This window comes from Python bivittatus, unplaced genomic scaffold, assembly GCF_059951505.1.
Source record: "Python bivittatus isolate LINGU-HERP-01145 unplaced genomic scaffold, Pbiv_v1 ctg000480_np1212, whole genome shotgun sequence".
Classification (NCBI taxonomy): Eukaryota; Metazoa; Chordata; class Lepidosauria; order Squamata; family Pythonidae; genus Python; species Python bivittatus.
This window is the reverse complement of record NW_028277075.1, coordinates 49,312,161-49,331,683: the sequence shown is the minus strand read 5'-3', so window position 1 is coordinate 49,331,683 and position 19,523 is coordinate 49,312,161. Positions and strand designations below refer to the sequence as shown.

The following is a 19,523-nucleotide window of genomic DNA, read 5'->3' as shown; positions in this document are numbered from 1 at the left end:
TCAATTACATATAAGTAAACCAATAACATGTAAAGCCTTCTAACTCTAACTATTCTTTTATTTTTTTAAAATTTAGTTCACCCTATCCCTTCTAATTTTTCCCAATGAAAGGGAATTTTATTCTTTTTCAGAACAACTGTCAAAACAGCATAGTCCTTTCTCTTCCTTAAAATCCTTATTAGTATTTTTTTAAGCACAGTTATATCTGCATTTTCGATATTAAGTTTAGAATCAAAGTGTGCTTGCAAGACTAAATCCCTTGTTTTTCTCCTAACAAACTGTACCAACACATCTCTTGGCTTACCATGTACAATTGCACACCTAGAGTTTATATGGAGATTTTTCTCTATTTCATCCATTATATTTATTAAGTCTTCTTCTTTAATCTCAGGAATTCCCCTAAACCTTAAACAAAACTCTTTATCTCTCAGTTCCAGTGATGCAGCTTTGTCCAACTCTTTGTCCCTTTCACTTTCCAACAATTCAGCTCTATCATTAAGTGTTTTATTTCCTTCTTCCAATTTCTTTTCGATTTTGTCCAATTTTTGATCAAGCCTTTTGTCAAAATCAGCAAATCTTCAATCAAATAATTGGTTAACACTTTAGATAATGGTTTGTGTGATTTTAAGAGTATATTCTTCAGACATGCATTTCATCCAATCAAGTTCACCAGACCCATGCCTTATATGCTTTCTGCTGGACATTATTTATATTTCTTTTTCTTTCCCCCCTTACTTAAAAAATAAAAAAAGGAGAAAAACAAAACTGTTTCTTCATTCGATAGTTTCAAATTTAATACCTTTGCTCCCTCTTGTGGTCAAAAGTAGTATTCTCCAAATACAAACAGCTGAATAGCCACAACAAACAGCAAGATGGGGGGGCCCAAATCAGCAACCAATCACAGCTTAGAAAAATCGCCAAACCAAAACTTTCTCATGACATCTAAAAATAGATTGTTCACTCCACAAAAAATCACATATATAAAAATCTTTCTTTTGAAAATGAATGTAAAATGTTAATAAAAATAATCTCCCAAAAGTAGGGAAAAAAAATCCTACAAAACAGTAAAGCTTCCAGATTGCATGCTTGTAATATCAATCCTTCAAATCCAGTAAAAACACACTTTAGAAGTCCCAAAAACAATGAAAAACCAACCAAGAGAAGAAATATTTCCGTAGTAGAGATAGCCTCTTTAAATTCTAAATTGAAATACAATGCAAGTGATTTTAGAAGTGGGGTGGTCAGAAGTGCTGTCCCTTCGAAGAGGCTTTTAGATGTAGCTTCAACAAGATGTTTCACCTACTTCCCAGCTGATTGCTCTCCATTCGATCGCAATCCACGATTGTTCGATGAGTTGCAGCCGATAGAAGACACGAGGTGCAATTTGACAGCTTCTCCTTGCCCAGAGAATGCTTCGGGTCTCGGAATAAATCCTGAGACCCCCAATTTACTGTGCTAAAGTCCCAGCTTCAGCTGGAACTAACCTTCCACCATTAATTCCTCCACTGGAAGTCCGCCTTTAGATGCAATCAAGGTGCTGGTCATTATCTATAAAGCCATATAGAGCTTAGCACTAAGGTGTCTCCAGACTACCATCTTCAGCCCGAATCAACCCACCAACTCAGATATCCCAGGAGAAATTGATGATGATCCCCCATTTCCCCAAGGTGCATAGTACAGAGGCTTACAGATACTGCTTTCTTGTGGCTATGCATGTACTATGGAACAGCCTCCCACCTCAAATTAAGTTGGCACTCACAGTCTGGCTTTCCAGACACTATTGAAAATAAAGTTGTTTTGGAGGGTCTAGACTGGCTTTACAATTATGTAATCATTTAAAAAAAAATTACATGAACATTTTATTTATTTATTATGTCTTTATTTCTGTAAACTGCAGAAAGTCTCACAATGAGATATAAATTCAATGAATAGATGAAGTATACAGGAAGGAGAAGTATAAGAAATCCTATTCCATAAGTAGATCTCTGTTTGCATAATGCTCATGTGGCCCAACATAAATAAACGCTAAAAGAGTTTCTTGGTCATGTAATAAATTACAGAGGAATCCACGCAGAAAGGCTGGTCTAATTATTGATACCTCTCTTTTCTAAAACAGTGCTAGTGATCTGTTTGGTCTGTAAAACTGGTCTGCAGAGCTGGGTATTAGAGAGATCCTAACCTGGGTCAGGGATGAATAATATTTTCTTCTGTGCTAGCTGCCACCAAAACACTGTATTCTCAAAAAGCAAGATACATGGCTGTACTGATGTTGGCAGTTCTATTGTGTTCAATGGTTCACAGTTTAATGGGTATTTCACTGTGTTACCCTTACTTTCTGATAATTCAGAAAGCAATGGAAGAGCAATGGAAAATGCTCATTTTCTTTTTTTAATATATTTTTGTTAAGAATTTTAATTACAGTAGTAAAAACTAATGCAAACTAAACTTAGAGAAAGTAAATAAAATGGAAAGAAAGAATAGAAAGTGCAGGAACAAAGAAGAAAGAAGAAAAAGAATATGATGATATGATATGATATAATATGATATGATTTATATGATATGATACGATAAAAAAAAAGAAATATATAAAGAAGTGACTTCATCACAACAAGTATAAACAAGTTTGGTAGCTCTTCACCCCCTGTAAGGTTAAACAGATATCTCTTCTCCCATATCCCATCCCTTATCTATAAGCAAACCCATAAAACATCAACTTTTCAATCCTGGTGTCATCAAACAGTCTGTACAGGGTTGCCAGAATTTCATAAAAACATGTCGTGTTTTAACCTTGATCAAATAAACCAACTTTATATTTCTTCCTTTTGCTTCCAACAGTCTTCATCTTTAATTCAATCAAATATTGCATTTCCCTTTTAATTTTAAAACCTTAGCCAGTTTCTTTGGTATATCCGCTGAAGTGTCCTTTTCCAAATCATTCTCTTGGCCTGTCTCTGTAGTTCCACATTCTGTATTTTCTCTAGCTTGCCAGATAAAATTTCTTCCACATCTATCATTCCTTCATTAACTTCTTTTAGACATAGTCTATCCATAGAAGTAGACATCATTACTGACAGTGTTGATATTATAGTTGCTAACTTCTGGCTCCATTTTTCAAAAATCTCCCTTAATATTTCCAATGTTATTACATTTTGTGTCATTTTGTAAGTCCCAGTATTAACTGACATCAGACATGTATTTTTTTTCTTCTGCTTAAAATCTTTAGTCCCCTCTAGTGTCCAGTTTCTAAAATCATCACTTATGTTTTGTTATGATTTGCAACAACCAGGATAGCCAAAATAAGTCTGTTTCCTACAAAAACTTTTTTTTAACAGTTAATTCCAAAAACTTATACTAAAAATCAATATTCCAAATTTATCTGGACCCTTAATCTGTTTATAACTTTCTTAGATTAAAAATCTTATTTAGCTTTTTGCTGTTTATTTCAAATTCAAGTTCTTACACTTATAATTAAGTTTTCTTTTCTTCAGAGTTGAAGATAAACTCACCCAATGAAGACTTTTCAGACTTGTTGTTCTGAAGGTCTCTGATAGCTTTAAGATAGTTAATAGACAATTTCCAAAAGTGATTAGAAAGTGAGGTTTGCAAATTTAGTGTCCTTTAAAAGGCTGTGCTGCAATTGCAAGCAAGATGGCTGATCCTGGTCTCCTGGTACTCAAACCCATGGAAAACCACTGTCCTGTGGTCTCCTTGTGAGGAGCAGCTGTCCAGAGCACATATAGGTGATCTCCCATCTTCCTTTTCCAGAAGGACAAGGAAGAGGTTCCAAGGTTCCTTGGTCTTTGCCATGGTCATCAGCTTCACTTTCACAGAACCATCTTCAGTTTGCCATACCTCCCCTGGAAGTCAGAAGATGCTGATTCTTAAAGCCTAGAGACAGAAGTATCTACCATTTGGCAAGTCTGGAGGACTTACCTAAAGCTGAAGATTAACCAGTTTATATGCTGCCATTATGCAAAGGTTGAAGCTACTGAGTCAGGAATCTCTGATTCTCATAACAGAGAAAGGCATTTTGTTAACGGACAGATGGCAGAAACATTCCACACTAAAAAACAAGCAACCAAATGGCCATTGTCTCAAAAAGGCAGGAAGAAGAGGCCCACAGTTTAAATCCTGGGACTAACAGCTATGGAGATAGGGCAAGATTCCTGACTGCTGTTAGACCCAGCTTTGTTGTTGTATGCATGGCTTCCTAATTTTCTGTAATAAATTTATTTATCTAATCTACTTGTGTCTGGTACAAACCCTTGACACGTTAATGCAAACTAATTCTCTTATTTTTCTTTTACTTAGTCCCAGCACATTCAAGAAAGGTATAGAGGGGGGAAAAATGCAGACAATGCAAAGAGCTAAACAGATGTCATCAAATTTCTACTGTTCACTGACTTAGCCTGCTAGTAAATATGCAAAATATGATGAAAGTTTTATATGGTAATATTGTTAAGCACCAGAAGTGTACCCAGAAAAAAAAAAGATATAGGGAGAATGCACAATATTGTCTTATTACCCTGGTTATTTTAATTTTTAAATTGTAACTAAGATAAAGAGGCAATATCAGCTGAAAATTACTGAAAAAGAAAAGCAGGACTAATATCTTATGTTTTGACAGAAATACAAACAACATAAATATGGAGCTGCCAACCAAAAGTGGAATTTCACAGAAACAAAAGTTTTTAGTGCCTTTTACAGCACAATATTGGATCAAGAAATCACAGCAGCAAACTATGCTTCTATTTGCACATTTACTGTGGCCAAGACAGAGAAAATTGACCAACCAGTAAGTATTATTTGTTCTCCATGAAGGAAAAGAAAAACTTAATTCCACTAAGATGGATAATAAAGAGATGACTTATCAAATATTCTTTTAATATTCTTTTAAAAGCTCTGGATAAAAGTACCATGACTCATACACAATTGTTTGTAAAGATGAAACATTACTTATATCCCATTCTAGTTCTGCATTAATCTGCTTTTCTTTAAAAATACTTTTTTATAAAAGTATACAGACATTTAAACAATTCAAATGTAAAATTCAAATGTAAAATGCCCCTTGAAAGCATTTTCTAACAAAGTACTATACTCATTTCTACAAATTATTTTAAAATTCACTTTTCTAAATATATTTAATCTTCTAATATACATTTTAAGATGCATTTTGTTATATTTTTGAACCAAAAATGCAATGCAAAATTCAGAGAACTAGACTGCTATGTATCCCAGTTAAGCTAAGGTAGAGATCTATAAAATAAAATAAATAAATAAATAAAAAAGCTAAGGTGGAGTTCTAAAAATTATAGCAAGCTTTGTTTAATAAATATATAGTTTAAAAATAAACATACTAGTAACAACTCAGATTACAGAATTTTACTAATATACAGAATCAGAATCATCTTTATTACGGTCACAGACCAGAACCACAAACAAAGGTATGTTAAAAAATTCATTAAAGTGAATTAAAATACATTAAAATAAAATAAAACTAAACATAATAGTATTTTTGCAGATTGGTGGGATCATCAATGGGCAGTCAACGTGTGCCTGATTTTGCAAACAGTGTAACAAAATTTAGCTACGTTCAAGGAAACTATATCATTCTGATCAGATAGCAACAACTGCACATAAAAAGGATCAGAATTTCCAGGATATTTTACCAAATGAGGAGTTATTAAATGGGTCCGTGAATCCTTATAGAAAATACAGTATAGCAGAACATGTACTGTAGTTTCAATAGCACCTTGTCCACAGGGCACAATCTCAGCTCGTATGGGACTTTTTTGTATCGGCCAAAACTGCTGTAGGAAGAGCATTACAGCATGCTAGAGTTAATGCCCTCCGAAGTTTGGGGATGGTTATGTAATTTAGGTATCTTGCTGGCTTATAAGAAAAGACTTGACTGCTCAAAAAAACATTCTTAGGAAGAACAGACTGGTCCTGCTGGACTTTCAGGTCTTTGATACTCTGTTTAAATTCACTGAGTGCACGCTCATAACCCATCATTAGGAATGCCTCCCTAGAAAAGCCAAGATGTTGGAGTTTTTGTAGAATAGTCCTGGCCCATACTGATTGATAATTGTCCTTAATAAGGAAAGAACCCAAACCTGTAGGAAAAAATAGTAGTTTCAGCCAATGTGCTACAATACAGATCCATGCACCTGTTTCAACTTTGGGCAGCCCTGCCTCCCTCCTTAATACTACATTTGGAGTGCAGGGGGGTACCTGAAATATGGCCTTTAGGAATTTGGATTGAACCCTTTCCAGAGGAGTAAAGGAAGGATAAGGTTCTAGCTGGGCACCAAAGAGTAATTGTGTATGAGCCTTAGCTGAGTATAACTTCAGTGCTGCTGGGATATGCTGTGCTCCTCTGGTAAAGTGAAAGGATTGGATTGCAACCACTGTTTTTTGAGCGTTTTGTATAACATAATTTTGGTGTGCATTGCATTTAGTGGAGCTATGAAAAACCATGCCCAAGTATTTAAAAGATTTGACTTGTTCAATATTCTGGCCATTTATCCTCCAGGTGTGCAATTTAGGTCTCTTAGCAAAAGTCAAAATCTTAGTCTTGCTATAGTTAATTTCAAATGCTTCCTCTGAGCAATATCTGGCCAGAGCACTCATGGCTCGTCTAAGTCCAATTTGTGTTTGTGATAGGAGTACTATGTCATCTGCATACAGCAAAGTTGCAATATGCCTGTTTGCCAGTTTTGGATTACTGATATACATACAATTAAAACTACAGGAAATTATAAAAACTAAATTTGAAATATTTGATATTTAAAACAAATAAATACGCAAAAATTAGAAAAATTATTCTATTTAAAGTATTTTGACTATTTTTTTTTAATAGGGCTACTATTTTCTTTCACCATGTGGAAAGAAGAAAATAATGATATGTTTGGCTTGTGGAAGGACCATCAGAGGAAAGAAAGAACTGAAAAAATTGCTCCCTGGTACTATATTTTCCTGTGCCTCTGGGTTCCAGGACAGAAATCATTTATCCATTTGTCCTTTTAAGTGTGTTGATGTTAACAAGGTTGGTTAAGCCTATATATATACATTGGGCATAAACAGATAACCGATGGTATTATAACTTTATCTTTTAGATGGTTTTCAAATAGTGGAGTATTTGTACTTGAACATCAACATTACAATAAAATTAAAGTTAAATACCATTTTTTTCTGGATTTAGTAATGACTAGTTGCTATGGGCTAGTTATGAATCCAGATCATCATCACAGGCTTTGTATTTATTTTGAAAGGAAAGATATGCTGCACATGCTAGAGAACGTGTTCACCTTAAGCAGTATTTTAAAGATTTTAGTGCTCTACTCTGATATTGAAAATGCTGAAATGAGTTGAAATCATGCTTGGATTAAATCCTGACCTTAACTGTGGCTTTCTACCTGCGAATTGGGAATGATTGTGGCATGCCTCACAATTATTATGAATTAATCTTCATGTAGAAGAAAAGGAAGTGTGACTAATTATCCTGTATCTTGTACTTACACATATATCTGTTAAATGACTATCATTTATTGTACCTTGATTCAGGAGGGTACTGAGTTAAGCAAAAAATAATCTCCCCCTCACCCCCCAAGCTTACTATTCCATTAAAAATTTTTAAAAGACATAATATAGTTGACAGTATAACCCCTTGGGATGCAGATACTGATTGCCACTACAGTAGATACTAATATATAGTAGCTACAAACATAGTCCATCAAGCAGCTTTAAAGGCAGTAAATGAGAAATAATCGAATTGGGACATAATTAGATGCCTTGGGAAATTGCCATGGGAATATTCACTAGGTAGATGGTAGAAAAGTCAGCAGTTTTTTCTAACACTGTACTTTATTTGGGAAAGAAGGATTTGAAATCTAGTACAATAACGGAGAAGCAATTTTCTTTTGAGAGGGAATGTGTAAAAGGGATGGATGGGTAATCTTAAACATTTGTGGAGATTAGCAATTAACATTAGTTCAGGAGTTTCTATTCAATAAAAGCCCATTTCACTTCCTGTTTTAGTTAATGGCATTTGGGAAAATATCAACTACAAATTGATTTTCTACTACTTTCTTTGATGGATACAGTTCATCTTAATTTGTGTTATTTAGTTATCTCAATATTTTTGCAGTTATCTATCATGTAGTTATGTATCCAGGGTAGTGAATCTAGCCCTTTTAAATATGTAATACATAACTTCTGGTAATGTTTTTATAAAAATTCAACTCTGAATTTTCGGTGATTTGTATGTCTGTAAAGTGATATCTGCCTGTTTTTCGGTCTGTCTTGTATTTCTTCCATTTTGTCATAAAGTATAACATTTGAAATTTTAATTTTAATTCAATTTAGTTACCTTTTAAAAATTCACTTCACTATGATTATAAAAAAACAAAGTAATGATAAAAATTTGGTTTTGTTTTATTATGGAGATTGATTTATTCTCTGATAAAGCGGAATCCACCCTGCATTATTTAGAAGAAGTTCTAGCATCCTTAAAGACTGAAACCTCCTTGCAAATGATCTCAGAAAAGATAACTGCAGCTCTAAACATAAAAACAGTAAAAATAATTGCATACAAAAATGGAGATGGATATCGAAATGGGCAACTAATTATTGCTCACACATTCCCTACGGTGAGTAAGAATAATCCAAAGAGAGAATTGTAATTTAATTGATGAGGACAAATAGTGAGTCTGAAAAAGATAAAAAATATACTACAAATTCATACATGCTGGGGGAAAACTGTGAATCTACAGGTATCTGTCCTGTAGATGTCAGGTCAGATCCAAGGGGTGTAAGAACTGCTATGGATCTAGTATGAGCAAACTGCATTGTGAGGAGGAAGAGCCTTCTCATTGCAGGTAACACATTAAAAGTAATATGTCTATAATTTACTAAGAATCTCATTATTAGTTAATAATGTCAAGTTTGTACATTTACCCTCTCTCATTTCAAAATGTTTCCCTAAGTAGCATTAGAGGGCTTGTTTCTGTTGATGAAGAAAAGGTCCTGAAGGCTTATGATATTGCTTGAATGAATGTTTAATTGTAAATATGCAGAGTGATCACCTAGTGAACTTGCAAGCATTTGCAGGCAGTCCATATCCTGAAAAACAGAGATTTATATGTTAAGTGGGAAATCCAGTGAAGATTTAGGAAAGGAAAATTATATTAGGGGTTAGTTAATCATGCAAACAAAATTGATATATGTCCTCTAGAATCTTAAAGAGCAGAATACAAATATAATATAGCAACTTCTTTAAAAAATAACAAAATGAGGATTACAATATGATATCTTCTTATATATTGGTAATTATATATTTGAAATATATATGTGTGTGTGTGTGTGTGTTTTCCTTTTTGTAGCTGCTTTCATTATGTACAAGGCGTCTTGAACTTAGCAGGACAGCTTGTAAACTATATAACAGTGAAGGGACTCTGATCCTCACACTGCAGGATTTAGTCTTGTGTGCAGTGAATGATTATCTCAAAAAGCAAGAAACCGAAGAAAGAGATGAAGAAGCCATTTCTGATCCTGGCTTTAAACAAATTGCATCTGTGTTTTCAGGGAAAGGTAAAATGTGACTTTCCATATCTTGCCAAATAAAAGTGTATGCAATCATTATATAGATTATCCAACTTCATCAGAATAAATCTAAATCTAAAAGCTATATGGAACAGTTTTCTGACATACTGCCAAGAAATCTCTGATTTTTTTTTGTTTTTGTTTTAAATCCTTATTGTTGATTTGGTTTTAGATTTTTGTGGGCTTGACATTTTTACTTATTTACGCAGTACATCTTTGGTCTTTTATTTTTAGATGTATTGTGCACAGTTTTGATAGCACTGAACAAAAAAGATGGTGCACTGCTAATAAATAAAAAAACAAATGAACTAAAAGGTTCCTCTATATTTCAGCTCATGTATAAACAGACACTGAGTTGATTCTTTGAGGTCTGTCTTCATGATATGTGTGGGTTCTTTACCTGCTCAGAGCCCTGTTCAGGAATCTTCTAAAGCAGAATGATATTGGGGGGTGAGGGTGGGGGGGCTGCTTTTTTTTTTTTTACTCAGTTTTTGTTTTCTGTTTTCTGTTTTATTTACTCTTTTCTAGTTTTTTGTTTTGCATTGCTTGTTTCTTATTAATGGGAAGAAAAATAAAAGAAGAATAGAGTATCTGAAGAAGCTTGCTGGTTTAGGCAAATAACTCATCTAGTTCAGTGTTCTGTATGCCATGGTGACCAGCCATATGCATTCACTAAGCTCATAAGGACAGACAGGAGGGCAAGAGTCCCCTTCTACTTTTGCTCCCCAGCAGCTCATATTTAAAGTATTTAGTCTATGGTTCCAGCTGTAGTAAATACCCATCAAGACAAGAAATCATTTATGCTCCTCCATGCATTTTTCCAGTCCCCTTTTAAAATCAACTGAATTGGTAGCCTTCATCATATCTGATGGCAGCAAATTCCATGTTTTAGCTACTTGCTGTGCAAAGAAGTTCCTCCTTTTATTTGATTTTGAATCACCTTGTGTTTAATGTATGATTTTATATAACTGTCAGATCTTTCCTTACCTACTTTCATACTAAGTGAAAAAGTCCAAGATGCTGTAGTCTTTTCTCCTCAGGGAACTATTACAGACCTCTAACCATTTTGAGTGTCCTTTTCTGTACCTTCTCCAATTCTTTACAGTAATATCATTTTTGAGATGTAGTGACCAGAACTATACATAACACATAGGGGCATTACTAAACTGGTAGTTTTATTTTAAATTTGTTTTCTAATGATCCCAAGCATTTTTAATGATCCCAAGCATGGATTTTGCCTTTTATAACAGATGCACAACTGAACTGTCCACTATGAGGGCAAGATTCTTTTTCGAACTACTTCAGGTCTCATTAATGTATATGCAAAGTTCTGATTCTTTCACACCAATGGGCATCATATTGTACTTTCTTTACTGAACAATATTTGCCATTTGAAACCCACTTATAGGTCATGCTGGAGGTCTTTGCAATCCATTTTTTACATTTTATTATCTTGAGAAATTTGATATCATCAATAAATCCTTACCCCCTAAATCCAGATTGTTTATTAATAAATTAAAAGTATCACTCTGTGTACTTAAATTAATCTGTGGAGCACTTTCCACATATCTCTCCAATACAATAATACATTGTATCATTTTACTCAGAATGGACATTAAGCTAATGGGACATGCATTCCTGTGACTCTTCTAGATCTCAAAGTAACAGATTATTTTCAGATAATCTCAGGAACAGATACTGATTTTAAAACAAAGTTGTATATTTTTGTTGGAAGAGCAGCAATCTCACATTTATAAGAACCCTCAGATGTATACCATCTGGGCCCAGCTATTTATTTATTTTTAATTTGTCAGTTTCTTATTCTTGCTCTGTCTATTTGTCTCAGTTCATCAGATCCCCTTCTTGAAAAAGCCAGCTCAGGCATAGACATCTATCTTATGTCATCATCAGTGAAGGGAGAAGCAACAAATTAAGTTTTCCTATCCTCCTTTATGTCAGCCAGTACCTTTTGGCAACTGCTGTATGTGAGGGTGCTCTTTCTGCTTGTTATACTTGGGTGAGGGCCATCTTGTTATCATTTTTGCTGTATTACCAGTACTTCTCTAAACAGACTTAACAAAAGTTTTGCTGCCTTTTAGAGTTCTTATAATAGATTTAGCAGCAGATTCAATGTCTGTGGAGGCATTTATCTGGACTGGCAGCTACTACCTAACTCAGTTTCCACAGCATTCCTCAGATTATCAATCCAGACTAATTCCATATCCTGGTGCTGCAATACATTGACCCTGAAGGTGATATGATTCCCATTTAAATCAGTATATTGTTTGCCTCCTATTTTTTATGGCCATTTCCACTATGTTGGAACATTTTCTTAATACTCTAGATGTTAACAGGACCTTGGCCTTGCATATTGCTATGGCAGCCTTGATTAATTAAGATCTATTTGGGAACAAGGGCTTCCTGCCAAAGTTATTTCTCAGCAATAGGAAGGTGTCAAACTGGATTCTGTATACACAGAAAACTCTGTTTCTATGTATATACAAATACATAGTTGATAACTCAGAGAACCACAATTACAGATTAGCAACCTGTAGAAGGTGAAGATTAGTTAGTTGCTGGTAACTGGTTATATGTATAGATTGTCTAAACGCTCTTAGTTATAGGGCAACAGATAAATTCTGGAAAATCTATCATCTGTCTGTCTGTCTGTCTGTCTGTCTGTCTGTCTATCTATCTATCTATCTATCTATCTATCTATCTATCTATCTTTATCATTGAAGTCCAAAGTTGCACCCTTTATTTTTAATGGAAAAACACACTCACACATTTATGATAATAGAAAAAAGCAGCTTTGTTAATCTGTCCACTTCTTGAAACACATTGACTAATATAGTTCTAATAGCCCTAAAGTAGGGGAGGAGGGTGGCGCTGGGAAGTTAGTGGTTAGCCAAACAAATAGAACTGGGCAATGCTTTAAGGTTCCACTTTGCTTGGACAACGCTTCAGATGAAGCACTCTGTGAAGGTACTTACGATGAAGCAGTGCAACCTACCACTGCACATACTTTGCTTACTGTCACTTCTGAGCCTCCTTCAGTAGGTCTAATACTTCTGCATGTATTGCTGGAACTGCTGATTATGATGCTAAGATGATGCAAAACATCTCAGTGATGCAAATTAGGTTGCCTTTGCAGTGAAGCACTTTGTTGAGGCAAATCAAAGCTTTCTTGCACAGCCCTAGGAAATTTATGTGATAGTATGAAATACTATGAAATGTGATGTCCACCAAGATATTCTGAATGCTGGGCTCCAGAAACATATTCAATTACATTAAAATGTGAAAGGAAAAGAAAAACTGTTATAAATATTTATTTCAGTGCAAGAGAAAAATAAATTATTTTTCTAGCTTAGTTAAAGATAATAAGTATACCACTGGCACAAACTTTCTTCTTGCCTTCCAGGGTTTTTTTAACAGAATTCTGTATCAAGCTGGATAGATCTTTATATAGTCAAAGCTGAACATAATAATTATCAAAAAGTGAAATGAAAACACCTTTTCCATTAATTGTTTGGGTGTATTTCAGCTATTTTAATTTTCCATTATTTCTGTTTTATATTTGATTGTTACACATTATATTCTATTTTTTAATCAATTGTACATAATAAAAAGAACTCACCTGACTTCCTTCATTTGTTCTCTCTTGCCTATTTGTTTTCTAAGCAATATACTAATTTCTAAGATGCTTTTCATTAAAAGTTTGCAGCTGCTTGGTATTAGTCATCCTTCCATTTCTTATAAAATTTACTTATCCCATCAGTTCAAAAGGTTAAAACAATGCTAATAATTTCAACAAATTAAATCTTGTCAATTGCCCATAATTTCTTCCCAGAACATAAAAAAGGCCAACAATTTTTTAAAGCCTTTTAAATATCACTGATAGCTATTGTATAAACTATTTAAATAAACTTTTTAGTTTTGATATTTATTTTTAATAAAGTACAGTAGATGGAGTCCTTTGATTACAGCATAAGGGACAATGGTAGTGGTGGTGGAACCACCAGAACAAACACTCAATTCTGAAGGAGTCAGTAGAAAATAGTGAAGCCAATTGTGAGAATAATGGCTTCCTCCATTGAATTTTAGTTTCTTAATTCGTTAGCAAGAAACTTCCCAATATTTGAATACCTCATATTGTGGAAACCCAGTAGGTTTCTGGTTGTAAATCTTTAATGCCCAAATGGCTTGGTCACAGGACCACCTGAATTTGATATGCTCATCCCAGGTGAGAAGGCTTTGAGTATCTCACACACTTATGAGGAGAAAGGGATGAGCTCCCTAAAGCAGTGTTTCTCCCTGGTAGCCCCCACATCTTGGAATAGTCTCCCCCCAGAGATTCACATTACTCCCACATTGGAATCTTTCAGGAAGATCTTGAAGATGGAACTCTTCCTCTGGGTATTTGAAGCCTAATAATTTTTATTAATGGTTTGGGTTGCTGCCATTTTTTTATAGTACATTTTATTACATATTGTTTTATTTTTATTACTGTATGTGGCTATATGTTGCAAACCCCTGAAAGTCAAATTGATGCCAGCAGTATATAAATTCAATAACATAATAAGTATAAAATTAGGAAATTGTACAATTTGAGAAAACTGTCAAATGAAACAGCACTATGAAAGAATTCTGATAAAACCTTTCTATTTCTCTCTTTACCAAGATAAGGATAAGAACATCAAATTTACATCATCAATGATAACATCAGATATTGATCATTTTGTACTCACCAACATTCTTAGAAATCCAGTTGAGGTCTGGGTTTCCAGTGGAGAACCTTTTCTGCCTTTGGATAGTAAGTCATTAAAAAAAAAGGAAAATGTTATAATAGCATGAAAACACAGCAAATTATAATGTTGGTATAATATAAAGCCTACTTTTTAAATCAAATGCATAAATAAATATTCTAGATATGTCCAATGGCATTTCTACCTGTTTTCCTTTAAATGGCTGACACCGTGTCTATGAAATTACAAATTCTTTTTGTATTGTTCTTTGTTTCCATAATTCAATACAGAATGTAAATGTTCAAGAATGCAAATTTGTGTACAACTCATCTCTAGAATATAGAAAAAATAATAGATATAGTTTGAAAAATAATAGATTATCATCACTGAGAAAATTACAGCATTTTATTTATTTATTTATTTATTTATTTATTTATTTATTTATTTTTGTCATCCCATTCTAGAACATTCTTCAATTATTTCCCATATTTATCAAATAGGAAGATGAGTGTGGATTTAAGACAAATCCCACACAAAAAGGAAAATTAGGCAGAAAAAAGTTATAAAACACAAAAATTAAGTATACTGCCAGGCTTTTCTACCTTGCCCACAAGGATTGCTAAATGTCAGTGAAAGATTTTCTCAGATATATACCTGTGATATGGTTGAATAAGTGGAATTTTATGTAGTGTATGTATGTATATATGTATGTGTAGACAGATAGATAGACAGACAGACAGAATAAATACATATACATATACATTTGCCTCCATTGCTAGTACATATACATATAGACACACACACACACATATATATACATACACATGCATATACATCATGCACAGTCCAGAAGCAACACAAAAAAGGCAGGGCTTAGACAAAAAGTTGATATTAATTAAATTAATGAATACTGATTCAATTTAATTAGCTGAAAACTGTATACCCAAAAACAATAAACTATTGCATTGGTTCTCAACGGGGGCAGTACCGCTCCCCGGGGGGCAGTGGGAGGATGCTGAGGGGCAGTGAACTTGTTTTGGGCGGTAGGGGGGCGGTGGGCATGTTTTGGGCAGTAGAGGGGTGATGAGCATGTTTTGGCATTTGAACTTAATTTTAAAACTCCCCCCAAAATTTATTAAATCGATTATCCGGTTTACACCATTTGTATCAGCAATAAAACGAACTTACGCAACGGCTGCCCTCACGCACTTCTAAGAATGGTGAGACGAATTTGTATTCTAGGTAGGCTGACCTTGAAGAACTCGACACTACGATTCTTCTCTGATCCCAACCAGCACAGCGCATGCGTCAGCTGTTTTCCCGCGCGATTAATCGCAGCGCGTGCGTCAGCTGTCTTCCCGCGTGATTAATCGCAGTGCGTGCATCTACTGAAAAAAATTACTTAAAATTTTTGCCTTTTATAATTCAGTAACTCCCCCCCCCTCCCCATACCCTAAATTACAGGATTTTCACAAAGGGTGGCATTGAAACATTTTCCGCTCCTTAGGGGGGCAGCAGCTTCAAAAAGGCTGAGAATCACTGAACTATTGTCTTTTTTTTGTTTTTTGTCTGCGCTCAGTCATTGCTGACCCTGCAGTGACTGCTTGGACGAGTCCTTGCAGTTTTCAAGGCAATTGCTTTTTGGAAGTGGTTTGCCAGAGCCTCCTTCCTAGAGCAGAGCCCAGCTGGCGAGCGCAGGAGGCGGGTTTCCGTTGCTTCGCGCCCTTTTTGGGCGCGCACGGTTTTTCGGGCTTACCGGCAACTGCTCCCAACTCCTTTTTGCAAGGCGCCGCCAGCATTTTTCCTCCCACCGGAGTGAGAGTACCCATTTATCTACTCACGTAAGTTTTCAAACTGTTGGGTTGACAGGAACTGGGGAGGAAACAGGAGCTCACCCTGTTTAACGCGAAGGCTGGACTCGAACCCCTGAAGTGTCGACCATTTCTGGCCGGCAACTTTCAGCGTCATTATGTATGCAGAAATACTGTATATAGACTCATACACTGTAGAAATCTGGGCTTTGCAAACATAAAACTATAAATGCTGATTCTTTAGGACCCATTCAGTCTTACTCTCACCTAAATGCTCATAGGTTGCTGCTATATTGGAACCCTGGTTATTCCATGTAAATTGCTGTGGACACTAGGAAACTTTTTTCCCCCTTTTATATATATATATATATATATATATAAATATATATATATATATAAAAATAAATATATAATATTTATATATTTATATAATATATATATATATTAAGGAAATGGGCTGATAGATGCATTTGTGTTCGACTAATAGCAAGCTCCACTGACTTCAGTGGCTCCTACTCCCTGGTAAGCCTGCTTAGGACTTCTGGTTCACTCTCAGGGGTCTCCTTCCTCTTCATTTTAGTGGCAGAGCCTCTGTTCACCAACCAAAAGTATTGATTTTCCAGTTTCCCCATTTGTAGAGAGCATCCATGGATAAATGAAGCTCTATATTCTGCGTTCTCGTTCTCTACGAATAGAAGGTGATAAGAGGAAGCAGGGTTCTAACTCCCTCGGAGGCACTTTAACAAACCACCCTCTTCCCTTCCCAGTTTACAGGTTATTTTTGGGTGTGTGTGTGTGTGTGTGGAGTGGAGAGCAACTCTCTCTTTTGGGTAAATATTATTTTAAAAGGTGCTATTTTTCAGACAGGGTTACAGCACTAAATGGTACTGAATTTGTAACTTTACTAATTTTCTTTATTTTGTACATATTTGACTAAGGTGTGTTTAAAGTACTTCAGCATTTTCACAAACAGTTTTTTTCTGAGGCATTTACCTTTTAATTACATATTTAGAACTAGATCTATTTAATTTGCTACAAGTATCTGATTTTTAAAATCTATATGCTGAAATAGATCCAATTATGCTAATTGGTAATCCTTCTAGACCTTTAGATGCAAAATCATTTTTGAAAAAAAAACTATACCAAAAATAATGTATATTTTGTTCATTACAGCTTTGCAAAACACAGAGAGGCAGGAAAGACAGAAGTGGCTAGAAAAAGATAAAATTCTGGCAGACCTTAATGCAATGAAACACAAAATGAGGCAACTGCAAGGTCAGTGTCATAGTGAAAGTTATTTCATTGTAATTACATTATTTTCAATAATATAGTATTAACATGAGATAACAACTTTTAATATTAGTCCATGTATCAAGAGCTTCTTGCTGAGACTTCTCAATATATTAACGTTATTGAAAATGCATCCTTCTTTTCTCCTGCTATCTGCTACTGTTACACCAGGAGTGTCCAGTGTGACTGGTATGCAAGCAAGATCTTATAATTAATTTTTTTAAACCTCCACATCTCAGAGCAAATATGGACCTCAAAACTGCAACCAGAAACACTTCAGAGAACTGAGTTAGATTTTATCAAGGAGCAATACAATGCAAACATGTCAACAGGAAATGGCAATGAAGGAGATAGTAATTATTGGGTTAATTGCATTAAATGGGGAAATCATATCTAAGCAGTTCTAAGGAAACAGCAAGAACCAGTTTGGTGTAGTGCTTAAAGGTAGCAGGCTAGAAACCAGGAGAGTGTGAATTCTAGTCCTATCTTAGACATGAAGCCAGCTGGGTGCTTTGGGCCAATCACTTTTTCTCAGCCAAGAAAACTGCATGGACTTGTCCAGACAGTCACCAGGACTTGGAAGCCAAAAAAAAAAAGGGGGGGGGGAATAGCTGTGACCCATCCCTGAGGGCTAGGAAAGAGAGAAAGTCCAATATATGCTCACTACTAGCCTTAGAGAGAGTTTATGGATATTGGGGGTGGAGTGGTGGGTGGGAAAAAAGAGGTTACTTAAATCCAGAAAGGTGATTTAAAGCTTGAAAGATCTACTGCTACTTTTTTTGAAAACCACAGTATTATTTTCCAAAAGGGCAAAAATGTTACATGTTACCACCACACTGAAGTGATGAGCTGTAAAAAAGTACTTGCATGTGATGCAGTCAGGTGATGGACAAGAAAAAACTGTTATGCTTGGCAGGGCTGAGGACAATAGAAGGAGAAGACAATAAATAAGGTGGATGGCCAAGAACAAAGGAATTATAGGATTGTCCTTGGAACTGTCACTGTTGGTGACAGATCAAGATCCTGAGCGGATACTGGAAATTGAGCCTGATTCGATGGCACCAAACAAACAGTCAGCATTTAATAATTATATTATTTGTACAGTTCTAAATTTCTGCCACCAATAGAAGGTATGATCAGCTCAATAGGAAAGTGACAATTTTCAGCTATTCCTCTAGCAGCTTCCCGCATCTCCAGACTAGGGATTTTGGGGATTTTGAACATTTTTCCTCCCCAATTCAGTTTTATTTTGCTCATCTGGTTTCAGATCTAGTCTAGAATCTTGCTGTAATCCATGGATTTCATCTGGCAAAGTAAGAGATAAATGTACAAGTAGCTAAGATATAAACAGCAAATTATAATGACAATGCTATGATGTTAAGGATTATATTATGCTGGTTTCTTCCATTATCACACTGGTGTTCTCTGATTTGTCACTCTAAAATAAAAGGCCAACATGGTAATGAGAATCACACCCAACCTATCATAGCCACCATCTACATACGGTATTTGTATAATTTAGTTCCTAGCCAATATTTTTCAAACTATTAGACATTCTCTGTGTCCTGTGTAGTGTCTGCTTATCTTATTTGCTGTTTGTTTTATTGCCATTTGTTCTACTGAATTAAAATTCTTCTAAATAAGTTTTTTAAAAAACTTTGAAATTATTCTTATTTTAGGGCGTCGCATAACAAAATATAAAGCTGCTGATTTGGTGCCCACTAAGAGCCCTTTCCAGCCTGTGGTAGTAGAAGGAGGCTGGACTGAAGAAACTCAAGAAGAGATGAAGCTTATGGAAACTATACAACACACAGAGGTATGAATATATACTTTGTGCTACCTAATTTCCTGAGAAATAAAATCTACAAGTTTTAACAAAAGATTTGTGACCCACTAACCCAAGAACTTATGTGAACTATGACTCCGTGTCATAGTGAGAGAGAAATATGTATAATTTTACATTGGGTAGAACTGCTCTCGGCAGCAGAACTTATTCTTTTATTTTCTTATCCAAACATTTTATCTACATGTTTCACTTCCCCGTAATCCACATATTATTCTTGAGAGAAAGGAA

At 35.0% G+C, this 19,523-nt stretch overlaps 1 protein-coding gene across 1 annotated transcript in view; it reads left to right on the top strand.

Moving 5' to 3' along the window:
- DCDC1 (doublecortin domain containing 1) overlaps positions 1–19,523 on the top strand; it is a 318,605-nt gene that overhangs the window by 291,169 nt on the left and 7,913 nt on the right. Inside the window, exons 29-35 of the mRNA XM_088145090.1 lie at positions 4,628–4,795; positions 6,863–7,048; positions 8,448–8,651; positions 9,384–9,591; positions 14,285–14,416; positions 17,333–17,434; positions 19,129–19,265. Of these exons, the coding sequence (XP_088001216.1) occupies positions 4,628–4,795; positions 6,863–7,048; positions 8,448–8,651; positions 9,384–9,591; positions 14,285–14,416; positions 17,333–17,434; positions 19,129–19,265 (1,137 nt within the window). The remainder of the gene's footprint in view (positions 1–4,627; positions 4,796–6,862; positions 7,049–8,447; positions 8,652–9,383; positions 9,592–14,284; positions 14,417–17,332; positions 17,435–19,128; positions 19,266–19,523) is intronic.